Source organism: Lissotriton helveticus, chromosome 1_1, assembly GCF_964261635.1.
Source record: "Lissotriton helveticus chromosome 1_1, aLisHel1.1, whole genome shotgun sequence".
Lineage (NCBI taxonomy): Eukaryota > Metazoa > Chordata > Amphibia > Caudata > Salamandridae > Lissotriton > Lissotriton helveticus.
In genome coordinates this window covers 1,861,026,558-1,861,054,169 of record NC_136057.1, presented here as the reverse complement: position 1 = coordinate 1,861,054,169, position 27,612 = coordinate 1,861,026,558, and the positions used below count along the sequence as shown (strand labels likewise).

General features: G+C 51.1%; 1 protein-coding gene across 1 annotated transcript in view; it reads right to left on the bottom strand.

Moving 5' to 3' along the window:
* The window catches only part of LOC144754063 (flavin-containing monooxygenase 5-like), a 435,529-nt gene that overhangs the window by 384,646 nt on the left and 23,271 nt on the right, over nucleotides 1-27,612 (bottom strand). Inside the window, exon 2 of the mRNA XM_078641585.1 lies at nucleotides 6,179-6,317. Coding sequence (XP_078497711.1) covers nucleotides 6,179-6,310 — 132 coding nt within the window. The 5' untranslated portion in view covers nucleotides 6,311-6,317. The remainder of the gene's footprint in view (nucleotides 1-6,178; nucleotides 6,318-27,612) is intronic.

The window sequence follows — 27,612 nt, the reverse complement described above, 5'->3', positions numbered from 1 at the left end:
CGAGTGTTGCCCTGTAGTAGAGCGTCCCGATTGTAGTATTTAGTCCTTTTGAAGGCTGTCTTTACCAATCGATGAGGGTAGCCTTGGGCTAGGAGACGTTTTTTCAATGCATCCCCATGTATGTGAAAGTCATTCATGTTAGTACAATTATGGCGCACACGCAAGAATGACCCAAAAGGAATATCCTTTTGGCATGAGGGATGGAAACTTTGGTGTTGGAGGATGGTATTCTTCGCTGTTGGTTTTCTAAACAAACTCACGTGTAGCCTTTCATCTAGACCATGGATCACTATGTCTAAAAATTCAACTTCTACGGGACTATATTTGGCTGTGAACTTCAAATTACTATCACTGGCATTGAGCCAGGAGATATATTCCTGTAGAGTATCATTGTCACCTCTCCAAACAAAGAATATATCATTGATGAAGCGCTTTAATGTACTAACATATTCAAAGAAAGGAGCTGCTTCGTTGAAAATATTCTTCAATTCCCATTCACCCATATAGATATTCGCTATGCTCGGCGCACAGGAAGCCCCCATGCTGGTGCCCTTGATCTGTTGGTATACCAGCCCATTAAAGTCAAAATAATTGTTCATGAGAATTATCTCCAAGCATTCTAAAATGAAGGCATCTGGTCTGTTGCCGGGGGATCTGCTCAGGAGTGCTGCCCCTGACTGTAACGCTTGACATTGGGGGATGTTGGTGTACAACGCCTCAATGTCAAGCGTTACCAAGATTTCTCGATTATAATCAAACAGCCTACCTTCAATTTTATCAATACTGCTACAGACGTGTTGCAATATTGATAACCCATTAATGGTTTGTAATTTATGAATGTTGATGCGAAAATGTTATGCCTTTGGTTTTTCTTTCGGCAATACTTAAGATGAGCCAAATCAGTAACAATATATTTTTTTAAGAAGTATGACTTTACAGTTAAGAGGCCCATTATTGTGCACTTACGAAAGCGAGGGACAATTTTTCCCCTTGCTTATGCCTGTCTGCATAGTGCACAGATATTGTTCCCCATTCCCATTGACCTTTTATTTCTCAAGCTTCCAGGCTCCACCAGATCCCAATCTTAATGATGCAGGCTCTACTAATGTCCCATCATGATAAGAACCACAACACCAGACTGTAGGGCCGGAAACAAGTCTTATTCTCCCAAAAAGGGCACCAGTAGAGGACTACAAAACATTAAACAGGGGTACAGAAGTACACTTGAATCCTTTGCTTACCAACTCTAAAAATATTGAATTGGTTAAAAAAAATGGAATATATAATGAAGTATTTGAATCTATCTTTATCCTTTAAAACTTTTTCCTTCATCTTAAATCCAGGTTACAATGTAGCCTGCTCAAGACAAACTTGCCTTGATCATAAAGCACTTCCAACACTCATTGCTGCACATTATCACTTCACAAATTACTTTTATAGATATAAGGACATTTCCTGTCTTTCCCTTTTGATATATTGTCAGTGCATTTTCTGAAATTTGTCTTTTAAGACAACATATAACAATTAGATAAATATTGCTATTTGAATAAACTGATTTGTTTTTAATCTTTTTACAAAATCACAGACAGATGGAAAAAGTAGTGAGAGAGGTCTCAGTTCTCAAGAAGGACAAGACTTCTGCTGTGCAATATATTAGTCGTTAGGTGGGAATGCTATCCTGAATGTTAGCACACCTGACAAAAGACTTTTGCCACATTTACTGTACAGGAAAATCGCAGTGACACTGGAATATTTTCCCTGATAAACAACACCATAGTGGACTGTATCTCTACAAACATCTAATATGCTAGTGATTGAAGGCTGAGCTCGAGGGTCTTTCAACAGCTGATGCTGGGGACTATGTGAAAAGACATCTTTGCTTCTCGTCTCTCCCATCAGTTACCACAGTGCATCAGCCAGAGACCAGTGAACCCCTTCCTTCAAGATTGGTCGGAAGTAACAAACTATGATTTCCCACCCTTCGCCATAATAGGCAGAATGGTGGCATAAGTATAGAGGCATATAGTAACCCTGGGCAGTGAACTCGCGCCATTCGCGGAGTTTGCAGAGTTTTTCGTGGAGCTCCGGAAAAGTTTTTTCCTTGCTCGTGCTCTCCAAAGGTAAGTTGACAATTGTGAGTGAGAAAAATCCAACGCTAGGCCACTTCCCTGCGAGATTTCTCAACACGGCCCGTCGCAGGGATGGTCGCCACCGCTCGCATTGAGAAACCTTCCATTTGCATTAAGGAAGCTGCTGCTCGAGAAGAACTTCGACTCAAGTGGCAAAAAGAAGCAGCACCCTGTTCCATTGTGCGAGATGCTGTGGGTTTGGTTTTACAGCACGGGACGAGCACCTGGCACAAAAAATTAGTGCGAGCGCGTGAGGTAACCCAATATGCTGTTCATGAAAATCCGCATAACTTGGCAGTTTTTTGTCACTTTGCGCAGTTCTCCACCCAAGCTTAGCATATACCAGAGTTAAGTTTAGTGAAACCCAGTTGAAGATCCCAAGTGACACTTATTTGGACATCTCAAGCATATATCCAGCTTTCTCAGAGGTTCTTAAAATGTATGGTGAAATGCATACATTCATGGGAGAAGACAAGAAATTCCCAAGTTCTGGGAGTTCAACAATTGCAACTTACCCTTAAGAAGCCGTTTAGAGTGTTATACTCCCCTTAAAAAATTAATGGATTCACTCTGTGATACAAGGGGCGGGTTAAGACATATCCATATTGGATGCATACTCAGCTAGAGATATTGATATTATAGGTAGGGGTAAAGGATATTTGTTTAGGGTTAAACTCTAACATAGCGGAACAAACATGAGATTTAGTGGTGTATATCTACAGGCCCACCCTTTGTATATGAAATGTAAAGTATGTCCAACCGTGTATACAACTCAGGCAGCACTGGCAGTGCAAGCATCCATAACAATCAGAGATCATCTATAGCATGGGCTGCAATAGCGCAAGTTTTCCTTGAGGCACAGAATAAATATAACTGTATTAGCAGCAATGCAAGCTTCCTTCACACACAAAGCAAGTACAGCAAGAATAGCAGCAGTTCAGGCTTCCCTCCCAGACAGAACACATAATGCACAGGCTGGAGAAAGCGAAACAGGATCGCAGGAGCCTTTTGTGCGGATGGCTTGACCCCACCAATGTACACAGACATCTTTTGAGGGACTCAGTCTTTGTACTTATGGTAATGTACCTGAAAATGTTCACTGGACAGAAGGTAGGGGAATTTTTTCTCCGGGGTCCTCCTGCCCCCAACAGTTTATGCAGGAGGGAGGGTGAGGAGAGGTGAGGGAAGGGTTTGCTTGTAATGTACGAGAAGAGGCCTTCTGCTCAAGCTTCTTTGTCCATGACTTTTCTCAGAGGCCCCATTTAGGCAACCAGGCCTCCTAGGCATCTGTTGTCCATCAGTTTCACAGCTTTCAATAATTCACCCTAAGCCCACAGTTAAGAGGGCCCTCATTTGGTCATCACAGATTGTCAGCTGTCACTCTTGAGCTCTTAATCAGCACTCTTATTACAGCAACCAGCTACATAGACGCTTTTCTGTTCTTGAGAGCCCCTCAGCCAGCCTTTAAATACCTTTACGCAATGGTACTAAAAGCCATGCTAGACCTCGACCAATGATACACTAGTCTTCAGCCATTCTCTGAGATCTCCAGTAAGGTCTAAGCCATCTCAGCCAGCCGTCACATAGCCCTTCAGACCCGCCCTGCTGATGCTTACACCCATTTTTGCTGAACTCTAACCTCTTACAAGATCTTGGCATCAACACAAACCCTTAAACTGTCCCCAGCACTCAAGAATGTATCATTTGATTGATCTCTGAAGACACAAGAGACCCTTGGGTAGCCCTCATATTGTCTTGTCCAGCTTTCATAGACATGAAGCTGCCCTCAAGACCCTCAACACCACCCTGATAGACACCACAGCCTCTTTCCTCTTATTAGAAGGGCTTCATATCCACCCTCAGACCCTGTCTGCTAATTCTAAAATATTCTCAAATAATCATTTCTAGCCTTCAGGCGCTAATTTTGAATAACGTAGAGCCTGTTACGTAGCAGCAAAACTCCATAGACTATGCAAAGATTGTTTTGTTTCTGTAGGCCCCACGAACATGGTGAGGAGCTGCACAAGTGAGGAATACTGCACATTTTTAAAACCAATAGCCTAGTCTACGCTGCAGAGGGAATTGCTTGCCTAGGTGTGGAAAAGTGAGTTTCATGCCACATTTAAAGGATATTCACATAAGATAAATTCACAGAAAATTGCAGATCGTGTCTATATCTGTATTTATTGTCTATTATGAAGAATCAGACATATGCCCATTGGGCTTAGTGGCACTATAGTTGCCCAGCTAGCAGTAGTAAGCTGTAAAAATTTAGGAATAGAAAGATAAAATTGCTTGAAGGACCTGTCCAAGAACATACCACCTGAAGTGTTTGGACAGAACCTTTTTGAGCTGTGCTCAAGGCAACATGGCATTGAATATGATTCACTCATGTCCTAGAACCCATGAAAGATATGCATAAGCTGGAGAAATGTAATCATGTATCATCAAGAAGAGCAAAAGTGTGGTCACAGACTTCTGTTGCCACGTTTGCCCAAGTGTCCTGAGTGCAGCTAAATATTTGGCACAGCAGTAGTCAACACAAAAAAATCGCATTTTAGGCCATTACCAGCCCCATAGGAATTATGAGATCCCTGGCTGGGAACACCACGAATCCATTAACTTTCACTTCGAAACCTCTGCCAAAAGTAGCCAAAATGTTTGGCCCCAAATGAGGGTAAAACTCTAGTTCAAAATGAGGCATTATCAGGGAAATAAGCACGAAATTAGCAATTCTTCGTGTAATTCCTCATTTCAGCAGGTCCTGAAGCTAGTGAAATGTCCAGGATAATGTTATCTTTCAGTCTGCTTTACAAATTCTGGTGGTCAACTTTGTCAAAGGCAGCAGAAAGGTCCAGTAATATTAAACCCCCAGCAATACAATCCTTAGGTTGAATTATTAGCTCATTAAATGCTACTACAATAACTTTCGTTTTTCAGATGCATTGTTGAAAGCCTACTCACATAGGGCCTAATTACGAGTTTGGCAGTATGGGAGTGAGACTGCCCCGCTCCTGCACCGCCAAACCTGTGTGTACCGCACACCAGATAATGGCTTTTTTTGTGACTGGCGGGCGGTTCTTTGGTGCAATGGTAACACCCGATGCAGTACCTGCACGGTATGGACTGGTGCAGTCCATGCCATGCAGGTTCTGCGGTACATGCACACAGAGGGCACCTGCATGAACCACATGGCCTTGAGGCAACAGAGGGCCATATAGGGTCCCTTTCTTTTGTGTCCTCTCCACAGTAGGAAAGGCCATGAAACCCGTGGCAGAGAGGAAACACGTAGTATGTTTGGTGGGACTGCGGCGTTCCGGCCAAGCATATTCTGGCCTCAAGACTACAACACAACTGCCAGGTATCTCTGATCCCTGACATTTGAGGCAGTGCAATGGCGGGCTGACTGCCCTAATTATAATAGGGCGGTCGAACAACCAGTGCAGCCATGGACAGAATGCCACCACCACACCACCATGAGTCTGGCAGTCCGTGTAGCGCCAGGCTCATAATCAGGTCCATAACGTGGACCATCTATTCCTTTTCCCCATTTTCTTGCAGCTGATTGTAGGCAGATTTCTTCAGGAGTTTGGAGAAACAGGGAGGTTGCGAAGTGAGACAGAAACTTGGAAGGACATCAGAATTAATATCAGGTTGTTTAAGTGACTGGGCAACATCCACTGGATTCAGAGGAAGAGAAAAATTGCATGTCCGGCATACCTGGCCAGGAAAAATCGGCTTCAGAAGAGAAATCCTAAATAGGGCGACATCCTGATGTGTACAAGCTAGCAGCCCTTTGGTGGATGGGCCACCAGAGGAACCAGCTAGGGCTCTGAAGTAGGAAACCAAGCAGTTCCTGCAACTGTGAATGCGCCAGGGTAACCACAGGTTTGGACATTTGGTTTATGACCCACATAATAATCCAAAATGGCAGAAGAGGCTAGGAGAAAGGGGATATATTCAGTGGATATCTTGAAAATCTGTCATGGCTACAGCCTTCCTTCATATTTGTTGGACATATCTGCTAACTGAACTCAAAGGACACCTACCTTAAACCTCCAGAGGCCGCCAATGTCTTCGGTCCTCTCGAAGCAGGTGGGCTCCAGCACCTCGTCCAGGCAGCACTTGATGGCGCTCAGGCCACTGGTGCCGGCTCCGATCACTGCTACTCGCCTCGCCATGGTCACCCTGTGTTGAGAAGAGTAGGTTAGAACATCTCAGTGATTAACACCTGTTCACACAAATGGTGTCTGGAGAACTCACTGAGGAACTAGAAGACGGGCCAATAAAATTAGAAAGAGTGATGTGAAAAGAACTCTGGGCCAACAATTTCTCACCTTGTTGAAGTTTGGAGACACTGGACGGATATCTAGTTAACTGCCTACAGTGCAATTTACTGATTATTCAAACAAAACAAAATATTTTTATTTTTATAGTTCCTGAGCAAAACTCAAGTAGTGATGGGAGAACTTTTACCATGCAGTGAACTTGGGGGAGTTTGGCAGAGTGCCAAGTGGAATTCCTGCCCATCCTTACAATGTATGGAGTAAGAGATGGGAAGAGCTTCCTGTAAGCAGTCGGTTCTGAGATAATGGGGGTTTGGTGCATATTGGAGGTCAGCCCTGCTCCCTGTGGTCTTTACTGATGTTGTGGTGCAGTGAAATGGGAATGGCATCGTTTTTTGGCCAATGTATATCTACCACAGGCCTCAAAGGTTCTGGATAAAACGTATGTTAGAAAGGCAACCCCCGGGGGAGGCAGAAGATGTCTGACTGACCACCCCTAGGTCCACCTCTCTGTCGAGAAGTAGCCGAGCGTTTACCGAGAGGCCTCCTGAATGAGGGTCCTCTCCTAGGATCGTACAGCAGAGTAATCACAACACTACAGATGGACACCACACAAGAGGTCAAGTTCTTAAGCTTTTATAGATAATAAAAGGTTGCGGGTTCTTGGCAGTATGTACAAACAGATCAAGGGATCGATAAAGTCTCGTAAAAGGGGGTAAGGTAGCGGGACAGTCTTACTCTGGGTGGAGGAAGGGATACCCTACGCACAGCTCTCAATCCTCGAGCTGGGGGGTTCCGAGAGGTCGCGCCGCGGCAGCGCCAGCAGGCTTGCAGGATGGTTCAGTGCGGTAGGCCGCGGCAGCGCCAGCAGGCTCGTAGATGTCTCAGCAAGTTGGGCCGCGGCAGTGCCAGCAGGCTCTCAGATAGTTCAGCAAGGTAGGCCGCGGCAGCGCCAGCAGGCTCTCGGAAAGTTCAGCAAGGTAAGCCGCGGCAGCGCCAGCAGGCTCTCAGATGGTTCAGCAAGGTAGGCCGCGGCAGCGCCAGCAGGCTCTCGGAAAGTTCAGCAAGGTAGGCCGCGGCAGCGCCAGAAGGCTCTCGGAAAGTTCAGCAAGGTAGGCCGCGGCAACGCCAGCAGGCTCTCGGAAAGTTCAGCAAGGTAAGCCGCGGCAGCGCCAGCAGGCTCTCAGATGGTTCAGCAAGGTAGGCCGCGGCAGCGCCAGCAGGCTCTCGGAAAGTTCAGCAAGGTAGGCCGCGGCAGCGCCAGCAGGCTCTCGGAAAGTTCAGCAAGGTAGGCCGCGGCAGCGCCAGCAGGCTCTCGGAAAGTTCAGCAAGGTAGGCTGCGGCAGCGCCAGCAGGCTCTCAGAAGGTCGTCGGGTTACGGGGAGGATGAGTTCGTCTGGTGTCGGCCGTGACAGCGTCAGCAGGGCTTCCAGTCCAGGATACAACTGAAGACCTAATCCAGGGCTGGCCCAGATATAGGTCTGGAGGTCTTTGAAGTCCGGACCCTCGCGCCTGGGGGTCAGAGGGGCCGGGATGAAGGTGTCCAGACACCCAGCAGGGGGGTGGAGCCAGCGCCCAGGGAGGCCGGAGGGCGATCGATACCAGGCGTCCGGGGACGGCTGGAGGGCCATCGAAACTCCTCTTCCTCCGGGATCTGTCGAGTGGCCACTCGACCACCTGGGTGGATCTTGGTGCCTCGATGTCGGGACCTCGCTGGGGCCTGGGCCGGGGCCGAGGCCACGTGGTTGTGACGTGGTGGCCCAAGATGGAGTCGGGCACGGCCTCGTGCTTAGGTCGTGATGGGCCTACGCGGGGGCAGGCCTGCGGTGGAGGACCGGGGTGGTAGCCGGCCCTGTGGTGTTGGGGCATGCAGGATCGGGCCGAAGGGGCCGCCCGAGGTCCGGTGGAGGGCGGATATCGTCCTGGGCCCGCCATGCGGGAGGGGTAGGACCACGCCATGAGGCCGAGTACAACACGCGTCCCCCCCAGCTGAAGGCAGGGGAGAGTCACCCATCCTCTTGGGGATTCTCCTCGCCAAGGCGGAAGAATCTGGACAGGCCGTCGGCATTGGCGTGGTCATTGCCGGGGCGATGTTCCACGGTGAAATCCATTCCCTGCAGCGAGATGGACCAGCGTAGCAGCTTCGGGTTTTCTCCCCGCATCTGCATCAACCAACGCAGGGGCTGGTGGTCGGTCTGGACCCGGAAGTGGGTGCCGAAGAGGTAGGGCCGGAGCTTCTTGAGGGCCCACACCACGGCGAAGGCTTCCCTCTCGATGGTGCTCCAGCGTTGCTCTCTCGCCAGCAGGCGTCGGCTGATGAAGGCCACCGGCTGGTCGATTCCTTCGGGGTTGACTTGGGACAGGACCGCCCCGATGCCGTGCTCCGAGGCGTCGGTTTGGACTACAAACTCTCTGCTGTAGTCTGGGGCCTGGAGCACAGGGGCGGTGCACATGGCAGTCTTTAGAGTTTCAAAGGCCGTTTGGCACGCAGGGGTCCAGTGCACCTTCTTGGGTAGTCTCTTGGAGGTTAGTTCTGTAAGGGGCCCCACAATGCTCCCGTAGTCTTTTATAAAACGCCAATAATATCCGGTGAGCCCCAGGAAGGCTCGGACGGCGGTCTGGGTGACCGGGGGCTCCCAGTCCCGGATGGCGTCTATCTTTGGTTGGAGGGGGGCCACGTGGCCGCTCCCCACTTGGTGTCCCAGATAGGTCACGGACCCTTGGCCTATCTGGCACTTACTGGCTTTGATGGTGAGTCCGGCCCGCCGAAGGGCCGTCAGGACCGTCCAGAGGTGGGTCAGGTGCTCACCCCAGTGAAGGCTGTACACAGCAATGTCATCGAGGTAGGCGGCGCTGTACTCCTCTAGTCCGGCCAGCACCTGGTTCACGAGTCTCTGGAAGGTTGCGGGTGCGTTCTTCATGCCGAAGGGCATCACTTTGAAGTGATAGTGGCCGTCTGGGGTCGAGAAGGCTGATTGCTCCTGTGCACCAGGGGTAAGGCCGATCTGCCAATACCCCGCCGTGAGATCGAAGGTGCTGAGGAATTTGGCAGCTCCTAAGCGATCGATTAGTTCATCTGCCCTGGGGATAGGATGGGCGTCGGTCCTGGTGACTGCATTTAGTCCCCTGTAGTCAACACAAAACCGGAGCTCTGGAGCCTCTCCGGGGGCGGCGGCTTTAGGGACCAGGACAACGGGACTGGCCCAGGGGCTGTTGGAGGGTTCGACCACCCCCAGGGCCAACATCTTGGCCACTTCTGATTGGATGCAGGCCCGAACCCGGTCGGGTACTCGAAAAGCTCGGTGTTTCACCGGCGGGCTGTCTCCGGTATCCACATCGTGGACACACCACCGGGTGACCCCCGGAGTGAGGGAAAACAGATCCGCAAACTGCTCCAGCAGCTTCCGGCAGTCTTGTTGCTGCTCTGGGGTCAGGGTAGAGGAGAGCCGGACCCCTTCGAAGGAGTCGTCTTCCTCGGAGGTGCTGAGGAGATCTGGCAGTGGGTCGGAGTCGTCTTCCGCTCCGTCATCGGTCGCTAGCAACAGGCTTAGTTCAGTGCGGGCAAAGTGCGGCTTAAGTCGGTTAGCGTGTAGAACCCGGAGAGGGTTCCGGGAGGACTCCATGTCCACTAGGTAGGTGACGGGGCTCTTGCGCTCCACCACCTTGAAGGGCCCGTCCACTTGTCCTGGAGGGCGCAGGGTTCGACCGGGGACATGACCCAGACCTGCTGGCCCGGCTCGAATTCGATGGACGAGGCGTTCTGGTCATACCAGCGTTTCATCTCCTCCTGACTAGCTTCTAGGTTGGCCTCGGCAAGTTCCCGGAACTTCTGAGTCTGTTTGCGGAGTGTCAGGAGGTACCGGTAGACATCAGGCGGGGCGTCTCGGACTGCCGTCTCCCAGCCTTCCTTGACCAGGCTGAGGGGGCCTCGGACCGGGTGTCCGTACAAGAGTTCAAAAGGACTGAACCCCAAGGACTTCTGGGGTACCTCTCGGTAGGCGAACAGGAGGCAGGGCAGCAGGACATCCCACTTGCGCCGGAGTGGCTCTTCTAGGCCCTTGATCATTCCCTTCAGTGTTCTGTTAAATCGTTCTACTAGTCCATTGCCTTGGGGATGATACGGGGTGGTGAACTTATAGGCGACCCCGCACTGTTGCCATAGGGACTTCATATGCTTCGAGATAAAGTTGGAGCCCCGATCACTCACGACCTCTCGGGGGAAGCCGAATCGGGAGAAGATGCTCATGAGGGCTCGGCCCACCACGGGGGCTGTGATGGTTCGGAGGGGGATGGCTTCGGGATAGCGGGTCGCATGGTCCACCAGGACGAGGATGAAGCGGTGCCCCTGCGAGGTGCGAGGGTCCAGGGACCCTACCATGTCGATCCCCACTCGCTCGAAGGGGGTGGTGACCACGGTAAAAGGCTGGAGTGGGGCTTTGACTTTCTCCCCGCTCTTCCCGCTGGCTTGACAGGTCGGGCAGGTCCTGCAGTGGTTATGCACATCGTTCCGCATTTTCGGCCAGTAGAAATGGGTCACCAGGCGGCTGTAAGTTTTGTCCTGCCCCAGGTGCCCGGCGAGGGGCACATCGTGTGCTAAGTTTAGGAGGAAGTCTCTGAATCGGAGGGGCACGACCAGCACCCGGCTGGCCCCTAGTTCGGCAATCTTCTGCTCACTGTAGAGAAGGTCGTTGTCCCAATAGACCCAGTGGGACGCCGCGGGGTCTCCCGCGGCCTGTGTAGCGGCTTGCTGTCGAACCCCCTCAAGGGAGGGGCAGGTTTTCTGCTCCTGCCGGAACTGTTCGCGAGTGGGACCCCCTTCTTGGCGCCATTGAGCGAGTTCGGGGAGGTGTTGGAGCTCTGGGAGATTTTCTTGCTCGGGCTCTTGGGAGCCGTGTTCAAGGCCAGGGTCCTCGGGGATGACGGGTGGCGGCGGTGCGGGACACTCCGGCTCTTCGGTCGGAGCTTCCCCCGCTGGGGTGGAGGCTCGGGCGGACATGGAACGGGTGGTCGCGCAGACCCACTCGGGAAGGCCTAGCATCCCTAGGTGCTCTCTTCTTTCGACGCCCGCCCAGGGGGAACTTTCTAGGTCGTTCCCAAGGAGGCAGTCCACGGGGGCATCGTTGCGGACAGTCACATTTAACACGCCCGACACTCCCCCCCACTCGAAGGGGATGCGGGCAATCTGGCACAAAGTCTCTGAGTTGTCTGCGGACCGGACTGGGCACAGGACGTTAGGAAGGATCTGTTCGGGGGTCACCAAATGGCAGCGGACGGCTGTCACGCTGGCTCCGGTGTCACGGACGGCTTCGGTTCGGTGACCATTGATGGTGACCCACTGGCGGTATTTCTGGGTGTTGCCGGGGATCGGCCCTCGGGGGATCAGATCGTGAGTCCCCAGGCAGGCTAAGGTCAAGGCGGCGGGCTCCCACTTGGCCTGCTCGGGCCGTTGTCCTCTTCCTCACTTCCTTCTGCACCCAGGGCCGCGGCCATTATCTGGCGGGCTGGAGGACCGGTGGTGCCGGGTCGCTGGTTCATCAGGCAGAGGGGGTCATTCACGTAATGACCCTGTCGCTGGCATCTGTGGCACGTAACATTTGGGCGGGGCCCGGGTCTGGCTGGTGGGCCCCCTCTCTGGCCCAAGGGTGGCGACGTGGAGGCAGGGGATGACCCCTGGGAGGCGTCCCGTCCCCGGCTCTGGCCTACTCTGCTGCCTCGGGGTCGGTAGTTTCCCGGGGATCCCCGGCCGGAGTCTTCCGTCGGACCCCGAGCGACTCGGGTGCTCGCCCATCTATCCGCCTCGACAGCGAGTTTTCGTGGCTCAGTCAGTTTGCTGTCGAGGAGGTGTTGCCGGAGTTCGACGAAGCAGATATTGGATAGATGTTCCCACAGAATGAGGTCGACCAGCTGCTGGTAGGTGGTGACCTGACAGCCCCGAGTCCACCCCTCGAAGGCCCTGCTGTAATAGTTCACGTACTTCACCCACGTGGTACCGGGGATTTTTTTGCAGTCTCGAAATCGCTGCCGGTACATCTCGGGGGTGAGTCCGTAGCGAGTGAGGAGGGCGGTCTTCATGTGCTCGTACGAGGTCATCTCGGTATCCGGGAGCTCCAGCAGGGCGTCTCTCCCTTCGTTGATAAACTTCCCCCACAGGCCGGCGCCCCAGTCCTTGAGGGGTACTCGATGGGCGGTCATGGCGACCTCGTAGGCTTTGAACCACTGTTGGATGTCGTCGTTCTTATAGTACTCTTTGACGACATCCTTGGGTATATGTACCTTTGTGTCCACCGGGGGAGGTGAGGCCTTCCCCCCGGAGAGGCCAGTCTCGTTGGCCTTGGCTTTAAATTCCATTTCTTTGAGGACGCGCTCGTGCTCGAGCATGAGTTTTTTCTCCTCGAGATCTCTCTGTCTTCGCTTTTCTTCCGGGTCTCCTTCTAGCCGTAGCTGCTCGAGGGCTAACTTCCTTTCTGCCAGTTGGATCTCTCCTTCTTGTCTGAGTCGAGCGAGCTCCAACTCGTGGAGCCGGTTCTTCTCTCGTTCTCGGGCATCTTCGTGGGAGAGGCCCGTGACTGGGTTCGCGGGTCTCCCTACCGCTGGGTTCGTCGCAGCCTCCGGGCCTCCGTTCGGGCCCGGGTTATCTTCCCTCGGGGGTGGCGCCTCGCCGGCGTCCACCCAGGCCTGCAGGGCCGATTTAAAGTCTTCTTTGGTGCTTAAGCCAGTGGTAGCGATGCCTAGGTCTTTGCAGAATTGCTTTAGCTCCTTGTGACTGTAGTCTTCCATTCTCTCTTTCTGGAATTCTGTGCTCATGGTCGCAGTGGGTTTTTCTTGGTAGTGAGCGAACTACTCTCTGTACGATCTACGTGGGCTCGGATCCCAGCGCTTGCCACCAATGTTAGAAAGGCAACCCCCGGGGGAGGCAGAAGATGTCTGACTGACCACCCCTAGGTCCACCTCTCCGTCGAGAAGTAGCCGAGCGTTTACCGAGAGGCCTCCTGAATGAGGGTCCTCTCCTAGGATCGTACAGCAGAGTAATCACAACACTACAGATGGACACCACACAAGAGGTCAAGTTCTTAAGCTTTTATAGATAATAAAAGGTTGCGGGTTCTTGGCAGTATGTACAAACAGATCAAGGGATTGATAAAGTCTCGTAAAAGGGGGTAAGGTAGCGGGACAGTCTTACTCTGGGTGGAGGAAGGGATACCCTACGCACAGCTCTCAATCCTCGAGCTGGGGGGTTCCGAGAGGTCGCGCCGCGGCAGCGCCAGCAGGCTTGCAGGATGGTTCAGTGTGGTAGGCCGCGGCAGCGCCAGCAGGCTCGTAGATGTCTCAGCAAGTTGGGCCGCGGCAGTGCCAGCAGGCTCTCAGATAGTTCAGCAAGGTAGGCCGCGGCAGCGCCAGCAGGCTCTCGGAAAGTTCAGCAAGATAAGCCGCGGCAGCGCCAGCAGGCTCTCAGATGGTTCAGCAAGGTAGGCCGCGGCAGCGCCAGCAGGCTCTCGGAAAGTTCAGCAAGGTAGGCCGCGGCAGCGCCAGCAGGCTCTTGGAAAGTTCAGCAAGGTAGGCCGCGGCAGCGCCAGCAGGCTCTCGGAAAGTTCAGCAAGGTAAGCCGCGGCAGCGCCAGCAGGCTCTCAGATGGTTCAGCAAGGTAGGCCGCGGCAGCGCCAGCAGGCTCTCGGAAAGTTCAGCAAGGTAGGCCGCGGCAGCGCCAGCAGGCTCTCGGAAAGTTCAGCAAGGTAGGCCGCGGCAGCGCCAGCAGGCTCTCGGAAAGTTCAGCAAGGTAGGCCGCAGCAGCGCCAGCAGGCTCTCAGAAGGTCGTCGGGTTACGGGGAGGATGAGTTCGTCTGGTGTCGGCCGTGACAGCGTCAGCAGGGCTTCCAGTCCAGGATACAACTGAAGACCTAATCCAGGGCTGGCCCAGATATAGGTTTGGAGGTCTTTGAAGTCCGGACCCTCGCGCCTGGGGGTCAGAGGGGCCGGGATGAAGGTGTCCAGGCGTCCGGGGACGGCTGGAGGGCCATCGAAACTCCTCTTCCTCCGGGATCTGTCGAGTGGCCACTCGACCACCTGGGTGGATCTTGGTGCCTCGATGTCGGGACCTCGCTGGGGCCTGGGCCGGGGCCGAGGCCACGTGGTTGTGACGTGGTGGCCCAAGATGGAGTCGGGCACGGCCTCGTGCTTAGGTCGTGATGGGCCTACGCGGGGGCAGGCCTGCGGTGGAGGACCGGGGTGGTAGCCGGCCCTGTGGTGTTAGGGCGTGCAGGATCGGGCCGAAGGGGCCGCCCGAGGTCCGGTGGAGGGCAGATATCATCCTGGGCCCGCCATGCGGGAGGGGTAGGACCACGCCATGAGGCCGGGTCCAACAACGTATTAATCAGAATACTAGCAATTAGGCTAGCAGTAGTATGCACCCTCTCTTTGCCAGCAATTTATGGTGCCCACTAGAGTGCCAAATGCCAGGACTTTACTATTGGCCAGTCTGACCCAGCTTACACACACAGACTTGATCTGCAGCTGGGTGTCCCACCCGGAGGCCCAGTGCTCACACCTGTCTCCCTGTATCACTCTTTTGGTCTCTCTCTCTCTCTCTCTCTCTCTCTCTCTCTCTCTCTCTCTCTCTCTCTCACACACACACACACACACATTTTCACACACACACGCACACACACACATATACATTCGGTAAGCAGTTAAGCGCTCCCATCATAGTCAAATGACAGTGCTTTACACACACATTGTGGGTGCCCAGGAGTGGACACCTCACAGGGAAAGCCAGGATAGGTTCCACAGCGGTATTCGTACAAGCGCCTTGAGACCCTTGCGGGTGAGTAGTGCGCTATACAAGTATCAATTTACATTTACATTTACACATTCACAGATGCAGGCAGAAGTTATGACACTCACTTAAGCATAGACACTGGAAGTAAGGGTGCTGCAGTACCCTCAAAATAACCATGTTGTTGTTCAGAAGGTGAATGAGGAATAAAGGTGCCCTTAAATTTTGTTTTTGTCTTATCACATTTTCTGTGTGTTCAGTCTGACAAAAGTCAAATGTTAGACTGTGCCGTCTGGAAAATTGCTGCATTTACGTTTAACGTGGACATTTGTTTTACTTTTCTTTCTCTGAATGCAAAGTGAGAGGATATCATGAAATGATCTACGTGATATTCTTGCTGGTGTCAAAAGTAAGGATGTAGGATGTAATTTTTTCTCACAAACAACAAAATGCAAATACCTACAAATTAACTGTACATACATTTCAGAATACACCACCAGCTATGAAAGCACAAACAAAGCGCTCTTATTGTAATTCTGAAGTGTGATGGAAGCAGATACGTTAATAGGATTGTAACAAAGTGGGTTATTAGTTGAGAGGGGTAAGAGCTCTGCTCAAATAATGCACTTAGTCCTTGTCAGGGTGAACTTCTAAGTCAATAAATAAACCTGTGGTTATCCCTCTGGTAACTTGGCACAGAACCAGTCAGGCTTCACTTAGAGGCAATGTGTAAAGTATTTAATATGCCCTCAAACAGTAACAAAATAAAAACGCAAAACAAGAAATATCCCAAACCAATTTAGACGAATAGAGTAAATTTTTATAAATACAATTCACCAAAATGACAAATATCCAATAAGTTGATCCAGAGTTATGACTTTCTTAGATTTCTGGTAAAAAATAGTGCCAAGAAGCACAAAGCTTCAGTCACGATTTTCTGGTCATTGTACAAGGTCAGAGTCAAAAGTACAGGCTGACAGCGATGGAGTCCGTTTCGGAGACAGGGACCAGGTGTAAAGTTTACCTTCTAACTTAGTACATTTCCATGTGAAAAGCTGTGGTCAGAGCTTCGTGTCGGTGGTTGACAACCAGAAGAATGATATTGACATGAAAAGCTAGTCACCGGTCGGAAATTCACGTTGGTAGGAAACGCAGTGCTGTCATTGCTGGTGCAAAGGGCACCGTTCTGGTAAAGTCAGGACACCAGTAAAAATGTTAAGGTATTTAGTTAATTAAAACCTTTACAATATTGTAACAAAAAACACATGATTTAAAAAACAAAAAAGAGGACAAAATCTCAAATGGTTAAAAGGAAAAGTTTCTAAGAGTCCATGTAATTAAAGTGTTTGTGAGAGGGGAGAGGGGGTTCTATGGATCAGTTCATTATGCTTCACGCATCCGGCTTCAGCACTATGGTATCGTGTTTCTCAGTAATTTGTATTAGCTGCAGTGACTTTTGACAGAATCTTGCGGCTCTACAAGCTGTCTGCAGTTGTTGGCTGTTCAGTGCTAGCATGACGGCCGAGCGGCATGATCTAATTTTAAAAAAACGGAATGCTTGAAGGAGAAAATAGCGTCTCAGGTTTTGCAAAGAGGGGCAGATGCATAATATGTGCAACAATGATTCTTCCTTTTGTCCACATAGTCTGCAGTCAGTGGTCGACCATGTTTGCTTCCATGCTGGTGTATGTTCTTTTAAGGTGGAGGTGCCCAGCCGTAGATTTAGAAGAGTCTTTTGAGCGGCCGTGGATATATGGTTGACTAAGTAAGATTGGTAAAGTCAGGAGTCTGTGGCCAGAAAGGTTGCATCAGCAGTCCGATGCAGGTCCCATGTCTCCCTTAGTGAAGTCCTCTCTCATTTCTGACGAGCCCTGGGACGGTTTGTTTTCAACACAAAGAGCCCATCACATATAGTTGTTCACCTAGAGTACAGTGCTTGCAGTTTTTAGGTTGGAGGAGTACACTCTGACACGTGCCAAGGGTGGAGGGCCTGGAGGGCACATCTTGGGTGTCAGGACTATCACCAGCAGAGACCTGTCCCTGTAGCTCAAACAGTATGTCAGCCAACCGACCCTTAGAGTTACTTTTGGGATCCTGCGTTCAAGACAAACAGTTTCTATTCCTTCAGGCTTCAGAGAGCAGGGAATTCCTTCCTATGAGTCTCTAAAGGTCCATAAGTGTTCAGATGAGAGGTTCTGAGGGCATCACTTTCATACTCAATGCCAGCCTGTGTGTGGGTCAGGCACTTTTTGAACTAATTCTGGTCTATTCTTCATCTGGGTTTGGCTCCCATCTGCCTATCAGGATATTGAGATGGAAAAGTCCTATGTATGGTAATGGGCGTGTATACTCAGGCCTGAGTGCCCAACTGGACTATTGCCTGTATGCCTAATGCTGTTTTTTTGTCCTAGGCAAACACAGATCATGCATGTGTGCCATGCCCTATACCTGTCTCATGAATTGCGGTATTTGCGGACCAGAAGGGGCGCTCAAAGCTATGGCCTCATAGTGGTGGAAGGCTACTGCCTTCACCAGAAACTAAGCGATACAAAAGGGGATGATGGACGGAGCGTTTGAACAAATCAAACACTCACCCCCAGTCAACTGATCTGGGTTTAATCCATCACCATTCTTTAGTTCACTCAGCCACCCCAGTTCAGACATGGCTATATGCAAATCAGTCTGACCCTGTGCCTTATGGGACCAGTCCAGCCCGAACTGCCAAGCCATGTCTTCCCTGGACCGGAAACAAGCATCCTGGGACCGGTTTCGGATTCATAATCCTCATCAGCCAGGCTATCTTGAATCCAGTGGCCAAGTGAACAAGCGACTCACGTCTGAGCATACCCTGCCACACTTAGGGCGAACAAAGCGATACAAAAGGGGATGATGGACGGAGCGTTTGAATAAATCAAACACTCACCCCCAGTCAACTGATCTGGGTTTAATCCATAACCATTCTTTAGTTCACTCAGCCACCCCAGTTCAGACATGGCTATATGCAAATAGGCTGACCCTGTGCCTTATGGGACCAGTCCTGCCCAAACTGCCAAGCCATGTCTTCCCTGGACCGGAAACAAGCATCCTGGGACCGGTTTCGGATTCATAATCCTCATCAGCCAAGCTATCTTGAATCCAGTGGCCAAGTGAACAAGGGACTCACGTCTGAGCATACCCTGCCACACTTAGGGCGAACAAAGTGATACCAAAGGGGATGATGGACGGAGCGTTTGAACAAATCAAACACTCACCCCCAGTCAACTGATCTGGGTTTAATCCATCACCATTCTTTAGTTCACTCAGCCACCCCAGTTCAGACATGGCTATATGCAAATCAGTCTGACCAGAAACTAAGCAACTAGAGTTGGGTGATGGCCGTATACTGTGTAGTGATCAGTAGGAGTGAATAGGTCTTTTTTAGCCAATTTTCTTGAAACAACGTTTTTAGGGCTCGGCATCGAGCCCTATTGCAGTTGTGTTTGCTCTCAAGGGAGGACAGAGCGGTGCACGAGCCTACCAGGGTCTGTGGACGTGCACACACACAGGCAGGCAGGCACGCCCCAGACACACACAGACAGACAGACACACGCACACACACACACACGCACACACACACACACACACACACACCCTCCCTCTCTGCCCACTCCCTCTCTGCCGCCCCCCCCTCTACCCCCACTCACCGGGCTCTTTCCCTCCAGCGGGTCAGTCACGGCAGCAGGCAGACTCGGTGTCTTCTCCGGCGATCTTCAGCTGATGTGCACGCCCACGCTGCGTCACGTGCGCGCCCACCACGCTGTTTCACGCCCGTTGATCCGCAGCTTGTTATATACTTTGGCTATGGACAATTAGACCACCGTTTTGCTCCGTCAATCATGTTTTCTTGGGCTGCGGTGTCTACAAGGCAAGGGGGCAGTGCACTGCACATGGATTTATCCTCGTCACGCCAATCGGTATTGTTTAATTTTATTTCTTTCGATCAGCATGTTTTTTTGTAATCTCTGGGAGAGCCGACGCTGGGACTTGAACCCCATTCCACAGTGTCAAAGTCCGGACACGGAGTGAAAGAACGTGGCTGTGCAAGCTACCACTGGACCCACTATACTCAGTTACCATGAGGTGGCGATATCTGCCACTCACTTTCCTCACTGCACCTTTGTGTTAGCCACGATGATCATAATCATTTCTATCCACTTCCATAATAGGCTTGTATTTTCAAAGATATCCTCTAATACTGAAAAGAAATTAGGGCAATAAATATTTATACAGCAGAGTACATAAACACAAAATGTCATGACATTTTGCACACTGTTGCAGGTCCGCTGTAGTCAAGGAGATTGTCTTCTGAGAAGTGTTTACATCCTCAAAATGACTTTCCAATGTAGAGGACCATTGGTGCACCTGCTTATCTGGCAATATGCATAGGGATTACTACCTATCTCACTAATATTTTATCTTCGCAAATAGTTTGTTCACAGTACATTGTAAATTGTTTTCACATCATGGGAGCTCTAAAAATGGAATTCTGTTCATCGCTTCTAAATGAGGCGCTTTTTTTGCATTCTTCGACAATGCTTTCAAACTAATTTCTGCTACTGCGGTAGATGGATGGCACTCTGGAGAATATTGTGTTGATCGGTATAGCTCTATAAGCCGTGCGCGCCCCTGGTGACCCTAACGCCCGACCCCAGGTCTGCTCAGTAGAACGGCGCTCACTTCATCCCTCTGTGAGGCAGAAGGTGAGTGTGAGTGCAGAGTGCGCAGAGTGTGAAGTAGTGAGTGCAGAGTGAGTGTGCAGAGTGAGTGTGCAGAGTGCAGAGTAGTGAGTGCAGAGTAGTGAGTGCAGAGTAGTGAGTGCAGAGTGCAGAGTAGTGAGTGCAGAGTAGTGAGTGCAGAGTAGTGAGTGCAGAGTAGTGAGTGCAGAGTAGTGAGTGTGCAGAGTAGTGAGTGTGCAGAGTAGTGAGTGTGCAGAGTAGTGAGTGCAGAGTAGTGAGTGCAGAGTAGTGTGTGCAGAGTAGTGAGTGTGCAGAATAGTGAGTGCAGTGTAGTGAGTGTGCAGAGTAGTGAGTGTGCAGACTAGTGAGTGTGCAGACTAGTGAGTGCAGAGTTGTGAGTGTGCAGAGTAGTGAGTGCAGAGTAGTGAGTGCAGAGTAGTGAGTGTGTAGAGTAGTGAGTGCAGGGTAGTGAGTGCAGAGTAGTGAGTGCAGAGTAGTGAGTGCAGAGTAGTGAGTGCAGAGTAGTGAGTGCAGAGTAGTGAGTGCAGAGAGTAGTGAGTGCAGAGAGTAGTGAGTGCAGAGAGTAGTGAGTGCAGAGAGTAGTGAGTGCAGAGTGCAGAGTAGTGAGTGCAGAGTAATGAGTGCAGAGTAGTGAGTGCAGAGTAGTGAGTGCAGAGTAGTGAGTGCAGAGAGTAGTGAGTGCAGAGAGTAGTGAGTGCAGAGAGTAGTGAGTGCAGAGTGCAGAGTAGTGAGTGCAGAGTAGTGAGTGCAGAGTAGTGAGTGCAGAGTAGTGAGTGCAGAGTAGTGAGTGTGTAGAGTAGTGAGTGCAGGGTAGTGAGTGCAGAGTAGTGAGTGCAGAGTGCAGAGTAGTGAGTGCAGAGTGCAGAGTTGTGAGTGCAGAGTGCAGAGTTGTGAGTGCAGAGTGCAGAGTTGTGAGTGCAGAGTTGTGAGTGCAGAGTAGTGAGTGCAGAGTGCAGAGTAGTGAGTGCAGAGTGCAGAGGAGTGAGTGCAGAGGAGTGAGTGCAGAGGAGTGAGTGCAGAGGAGTGAGTGCAGAGGAGTGAGTGCAGAGTAGTGAGTGCATAGAGTAGTGAGTGCAGAGAGGTGAGTGCAGAGAGTAGTGAGTGCAGAGTAGTGAGTGCAGAGAGTAGTGAGTGCAGAGAGGTGAGTGCAGAGTAGGGAGTGCAGAGTAGTGAGTGCAGAGAGTAGTGAGTGCAGAGAGTAGTGAGTGCAGAGAGGCGAGTGCAGAGTGTAGTGAGTGCAGAGTGTAGTGAGTGCAGAGTAGTGAGTGCAGAGTAGTGAGTGCAGAGTAGTGAGTGCAGAGTAGTGAGTGCAGAGTAGTGAGGAGTGCAGAGTAGTGAGGAGTGCAGAGTAGTGAGGAGTGCAGAGTAGTGAGGAGTGCAGAGTGCAGAGTAGTGAGTGCAGAGTAGTGAGTGCAGAGTAGTGAGTGCAGAGTAGTGAGTGCAGAGAGTGCAGAGTAGTGAGTGCAGAGTGCAGAATAGTGAGTGCAGAGTGCAGAGTAGTGAGTGCAGAGTAGTGAGTGCAGAGTAGTGAGTGCAGAGTAGTGAGTGCAGAGTAGTGAGTGCAGAGTAGTGAGTGCAGAGTAGTGAGGGCAGAGTAGTGAGTGCAGAGTAGTGAGTGCAGAGTAGTGAGTGCTGAGTGTAGTGAGTGCAGAGTAGTGAGTGCAGAGAGTAGTGAGTGCAGAGAGGTGAGTGCAGAGAGTAGTGAGTGCAGAGAGGTGAGTGCAGAGAGTAGTGAGTGCAGAGTAGTGAGTGCAGAGAGTAGTGAGTCCAGAGAGGTGAGTGCAGAGAGTAGTGAGTGCAGAGAGGTGAGTGCAGAGTAGGGAGTGCAGAGTAGTGAGTGCAGAGAGTAGTGAGTGCAGAGAGTAGTGAGTGCAGAGAGGCGAGTGCAGAGTGTAGTGAGTGCAGAGTGTAGTGAGTGCAGAGTAGTGAGTGCAGAGTAGTGAGTGCAGAGTAGTGAGTGCAGAGTAGTGAGGAGTGCAGAGTAGTGAGGAGTGCAGAGTAGTGAGGAGTGCAGAGTGCAGAGTAGTGAGTGCAGAGTAGTGAGTGCAGAGTAGTGAGTGCAGAGTAGTGAGTGCAGAGAGTGCAGAGTAGTGAGTGCAGAGTGCAGAATAGTGAGTGCAGAGTGCAGAGTAGTGAGTGCAGAGTAGTGAGTGCAGAGTAGTGAGTGCAGAGTAGTGAGTGCAGAGTAGTGAGTGCAGAGTAGTGAGTGCAGAGTAGTGAGTGCAGAGTAGTGAGGGCAGAGTAGTGAGTGCAGAGTAGTGAGTGCAGAGTAGTGAGTGCTGAGTGTAGTGAGTGCAGAGTAGTGAGTGCAGAGAGTAGTGAGTGCAGAGAGGTGAGTGCAGAGAGTAGTGAGTGCAGAGAGGTGAGTGCAGAGAGGTGAGTGCAGAGAGTAGTGAGTGCAGAGAGGTGAGTGCAGAGTAGGGAGTGCAGAGTAGTGAGTGCAGAGAGTAGTGAGTGCAGAGAGTAGTGAGTGCAGAGAGTAGTGAGTGCAGAGAGTAGTGAGTGCAGAGTGCAGAGTAGTGAGTGCAGAGTAGTGAGTGCAGAGTAGTGAGTGCAGAGTAGTGAGTGCAGAGTAGTGAGTGCAGAGTAGTGAGTGCAGAGAGTAGTGAGTGCAGAGAGTAGTGAGTGCAGAGAGTAGTGAGTGCAGAGTGCAGAGTAGTGAGTGCAGAGTAGTGAGTGCAGAGTAGTGAGTGCAGAGTAGTGAGTGCAGAGTAGTGAGTGCAGAGTAGTGAGTGTGTAGAGTAGTGAGTGCAGGGTAGTGAGTGCAGAGTAGTGAGTGCAGAGTGCAGAGTAGTGAGTGCAGAGTGCAGAGTTGTGAGTGCAGAGTGCAGAGTTGTGAGTGCAGAGTTGTGAGTGCAGAGTTGTGAGTGCAGAGTAGTGAGTGCAGAGTGCAGAGTAGTGAGTGCAGAGTGCAGAGGAGTGAGTGCAGAGGAGTGAGTGCAGAGGAGTGAGTGCAGAGGAGTGAGTGCAGAGTAGTGAGTGCATAGAGTAGTGAGTGCAGAGAGGTGAGTGCAGAGAGTAGTGAGTGCAGAGTAGTGAGTGCAGAGAGTAGTGAGTGCAGAGAGGTGAGTGCAGAGTAGGGAGTGCAGAGTAGTGAGTGCAGAGAGTAGTGAGTGCAGAGAGTAGTGAGTGCAGAGAGGCGAGTGCAGAGTGTAGTGAGTGCAGAGTGTAGTGAGTGCAGAGTAGTGAGTGCAGAGTAGTGAGTGCAGAGTAGTGAGTGCAGAGTAGTGAGGAGTGCAGAGTAGTGAGGAGTGCAGAGTAGTGAGGAGTGCAGAGTAGTGAGGAGTGCAGAGTAGTGAGGAGTGCAGAGTGCAGAGTAGTGAGTGCAGAGTAGTGAGTGCAGAGTAGTGAGTGCAGAGTAGTGAGTGCAGAGAGTGCAGAGTAGTGAGTGCAGAGTGCAGAATAGTGAGTGCAGAGTGCAGAGTAGTGAGTGCAGAGTAGTGAGTGCAGAGTAGTGAGTGCAGAGTAGTGAGTGCAGAGTAGTGAGTGCAGAGTAGTGAGTGCAGAGTAGTGAGGGCAGAGTAGTGAGTGCAGAGTAGTGAGTGCAGAGTAGTGAGTGCTGAGTGTAGTGAGTGCAGAGTAGTGAGTGCAGAGAGTAGTGAGTGCAGAGAGGTGAGTGCAGAGAGTAGTGAGTGCAGAGAGGTGAGTGTAGAGAGTAGTGAGTGCAGAGTAGTGAGTGCAGAGAGTAGTGAGTCCAGAGAGGTGAGTGCAGAGAGTAGTGAGTGCAGAGAGGTGAGTGCAGAGTAGGGAGTGCAGAGTAGTGAGTGCAGAGAGTAGTGAGTGCAGAGAGTAGTGAGTGCAGAGAGGCGAGTGCAGAGTGTAGTGAGTGCAGAGTGTAGTGAGTGCAGAGTAGTGAGTGCAGAGTAGTGAGTGCAGAGTAGTGAGTGCAGAGTAGTGAGGAGTGCAGAGTAGTGAGGAGTGCAGAGTAGTGAGGAGTGCAGAGTGCAGAGTAGTGAGTGCAGAGTAGTGAGTGCAGAGTAGTGAGTGCAGAGTAGTGAGTGCAGAGAGTGCAGAGTAGTGAGTGCAGAGTGCAGAATAGTGAGTGCAGAGTGCAGAGTAGTGAGTGCAGAGTAGTGAGTGCAGAGTAGTGAGTGCAGAGTAGTGAGTGCAGAGTAGTGAGTGCAGAGTAGTGAGTGCAGAGTAGTGAGTGCAGAGTAGTGAGTGCAGAGTAGTGAGTGCTGAGTGTAGTGAGTGCAGAGTAGTGAGTGCAGAGAGTAGTGAGTGCAGAGAGGTGAGTGCAGAGAGTAGTGAGTGCAGAGAGGTGAGTGCAGAGAGGTGAGTGCAGAGAGTAGTGAGTGCAGAGAGGTGAGTGCAGAGTAGGGAGTGCAGAGTAGGGAGTGCAGAGAGTAGTGAGTGCAGAGAGTAGTGAGTGCAGAGAGTAGTGAGTGCAGAGAGGTGAGTGCAGAGAGGTGAGTGCAGAGTAGTGAGTGCAGAGTAGTGAGTGCAGAGTAGTGAGTGCAGAGTAGTGAGTGCAGAGTAGTGAGTGCAGAGTGCAGAGTAGTGAGTGCAGAGTAGTGAGTGCAGAGTAGTGAGTGCAGAGTGCAGAGTAGTGAGTGCAGAGTAGTGAGTGCAGAGTGCAGAGTAGTGAGTGCAGAGTGCAGAGTAGTGAGTGCAGAGTAGTGAGGAGTGCAGAGTAGTGAGTGCAGAGTAGTGAGGAGTGCAGAGTAGTGAGTGCAGAGTAGTGAGTGCAGAGAGTGCAGAGTAGTGAGTGCAGAGAGTGCAGAATAGTGAGTGCAGAGTGCAGAGTAGTGAGTGCAGAGTAGTGAGTGCAGAGTAGTGAGTGCAGAGTGTAGTGAGTGCAGAGTGTAGTGAGTGCAGAGTAGTGAGTGCAAAGTAGTGAGTGCAGATTAGTGAGTGCAGAGTAGTGAGTGCAGAGTGCAGAGTGCAGAGTAGTGAGTGCAGAGTGCAGAGTAGTGAGTAGTGAGTGCAGAGTAGTGAGTGCAGAGTAGTGAGTGCAGAGTAATGAGTGCAGAGTGTAGTGAGTGCAGAGTAGTGAGTGCAAAGTAGTGAGTGCAGAGTAGTGAGTGCAGAGTAGTGAGTGCAGAGTAGTGAGTAGTGAGTGCAGAGTGCAGAGTAGTGAGTGCAGAGTGCAGAGTAGTGAGTGCAGAGTGCAGAGTAGTGAGTAGTGAGTGCAGAGTAGTGAGTGCAGAGTAGTGAGTGCAGAGTAGTGAGTGCAGAGTAGTGAGTGCAGAGTAGTGAATGCAGAGAGTGCAGAGTAGTGAGTGCAGAGTGCAGAGTAGTGAGTGCAGAGTAGTGAGTGCAGAGTAGTGAGTGCAGAGTAGTGAGTGCAGAGTAGTGAGTGCAGAGTAGTGAGTGCAGAGAGTAGTGAGTGCAGAGAGTAGTGAGTGCAGAGTGCAGAGTAGTGAGTGCAGAGTGCATAGTAGTGAGTGCAGAGTGCAGAGTAGTGAGTGCAGAGTGCAGAGTAGTGAGTGCAGGGTAGTGAGTGCAGAGTGCAGAGTAGTGAGTGCAGAGTGCAGAGAAGTGAGTTCAGAGTAGTGAGTGCAGGGTAGTGAGTGCAGGGTAGTGAGTGCAGGGTAGTGAGTGCCGGGTAGTGAGTGCCGGGTAGTGAGTGCCGGGTAGTGAGTGCAGGGTAGTGAGCGCAGGGTAGTGAGCGCAGGGTAGTGAGCGCAGGGTAGTGAGCGCAGGGTAGTGAGCGCAGAGTAGTGAGCACAGAGTAGCGAGCGCAGAGTGCAGAGTAGTGAGCGCAGAGTGCAGAGTAGTGAGCGCAGAGTGCAGAGTAGTGAGCGCAGAGTAGTGAGCGCAGAGTAGTGAGTGCAGAATAGTGAGTGCAGAGTAGTGAGTGCAGAGTAGTGAGTGCAGAATGCAGAGTTGTGAGTGCAGAGTAGTGAGTGCAGAATGCAGAGTTGTGAGTGCAGAGCAGTGAGTGCAGAATGCAGAGTGAGTGTGCAGAGCAGTGAGTGCAGGTGCAGAGCGGTGTGTGCTGTTGAGTGCAGAGTGCTGTGTGCTGTTGAGTGCAGAGTGCTGTGTGCTGTTGAGTGCAGAGTGCTGTGTATTGGCAATGTAAATGACAATGTCATTTGTTTATGATTTAAAGAAAAAAAAAGAAATGTCATGAGCAATGCCAATAGCTCTTCCTTTAATGATGCCGAGACCATTGCATTGTAAATGCTTGTTTAAAGTTCTGCTGCTGTGTGCTTAATTCACCCTTGCCTACATCAGTTAGATGCAAAGTGCTGCGCAGCACAGGAGTGGCGACTGCACTGTATATGTGTGCCTGGGAACGGTACAATATAGTGATACAGCAGTCCTGTGTAGTGCGTGCATGGTGAGTGCATGTAATAGATTTATGTATACCTGCAAGGAGTACATTACATGAGCGATGCAGTGTATGCACTGTAATTGCATGTTCTGGCTGTATGTGTGCCTGCAACAAGTACAATGCATGAAGCGTGAAGTGTGCAGCACATGCATGGTGAACATGTGTGCTAACAGTGTGTGTGCTTGTAAGTGGCACACCAAATTACAATACAGAATGTCTACAGTACTGAGCAGTGCATGAAGAATGAATGTGTGTGCTGAATATATGTGTGCCTGGGTAACACAATGCATTGAGTTACCAGTACTGCTTAGTGTGTGCTATGTGCATATACTGAGTGCAAATGTGCCTGCAGTTGTACATGACATGGAGAATACTGGATTCCATTTTGGGAAGCCCAGATTTGACTGATAAAGACATGAAGTGGTAGAGGAATCCTCCCTGACAGATTTGTGTATTGCTGCTTTACTGTGAGGTGGGTGAGTCACACTGGAGAAGGGAGAGAGGGATTCTCTTGGGCACTTCAAATGCTGCTCCTTGATTCAGTGAGAGATCACAAGGTAAGGGACTGGATGCATCTCAGGATGAACATGGGGCTGATGAATGAATCATAACGTGTAGGGCTGGGAGTCCAGGATTAACCCTTTGATGCACATTTCGCTGTGGTTGAAATCCAGGTGTGAACTCCAGTCACTCCTATGGCCTGTGCTGTAGGACTTTCAGCTTCGGAGTAACTCCTGCGATGATACACAGCCTTTCAAGAGGAAGAGATAGAGGAGAAGCATGTACTTCAGAATAATCAGAATCCCAACACAAAACTGAAAAGACTCAGACCCATATTCAGTGTCTGTAAATGGACTATAAGAAGGAGAGGTTGAGACCCCAAGAATGTGTCATCTGCCAAGCAGCCAGATGGGCTGTGTGAGGAGGGGAAGTTCTGCAAGACCTCCGCCTGTGACAAGTACTGGCAGGCAAGGCCTTCTAGTCTTACTGCTTGATGATGGGACATCATACAGGGAAACAAATATCACCTGCTCTGGACCCTGGAGCACCAGCGCCTGCCTGCTTGCCAAGAGCAGTGTGCCCTGTGAGGAAGACGAGAGCGCTGGAGAGAGCGAGGTCCAGTGGGGAGCCTAGCAGAGTGGACTCCCGCTGCGAGGTATGACGTGACGGCTGCTGCACCATTTGGGTCATTGCCCATGTGCAGATTCAAGTTGGCGACCCCGTATGCAGAAGAGGACAGCTGTGAACATAGCTGTCAGCTGGGAGTTAAACCTATGCAGTGTTGGTTGCGGTACCCCCCCCATATGCCAGAAGGGGCCATCGTGGAAGTTATTAGAGAGACTAAGGGTCCAAACCTTTGCGGAGCCTAGTGGCCACCCTGTATCCCAGGAGTGTCCTCCATGGTACAGAC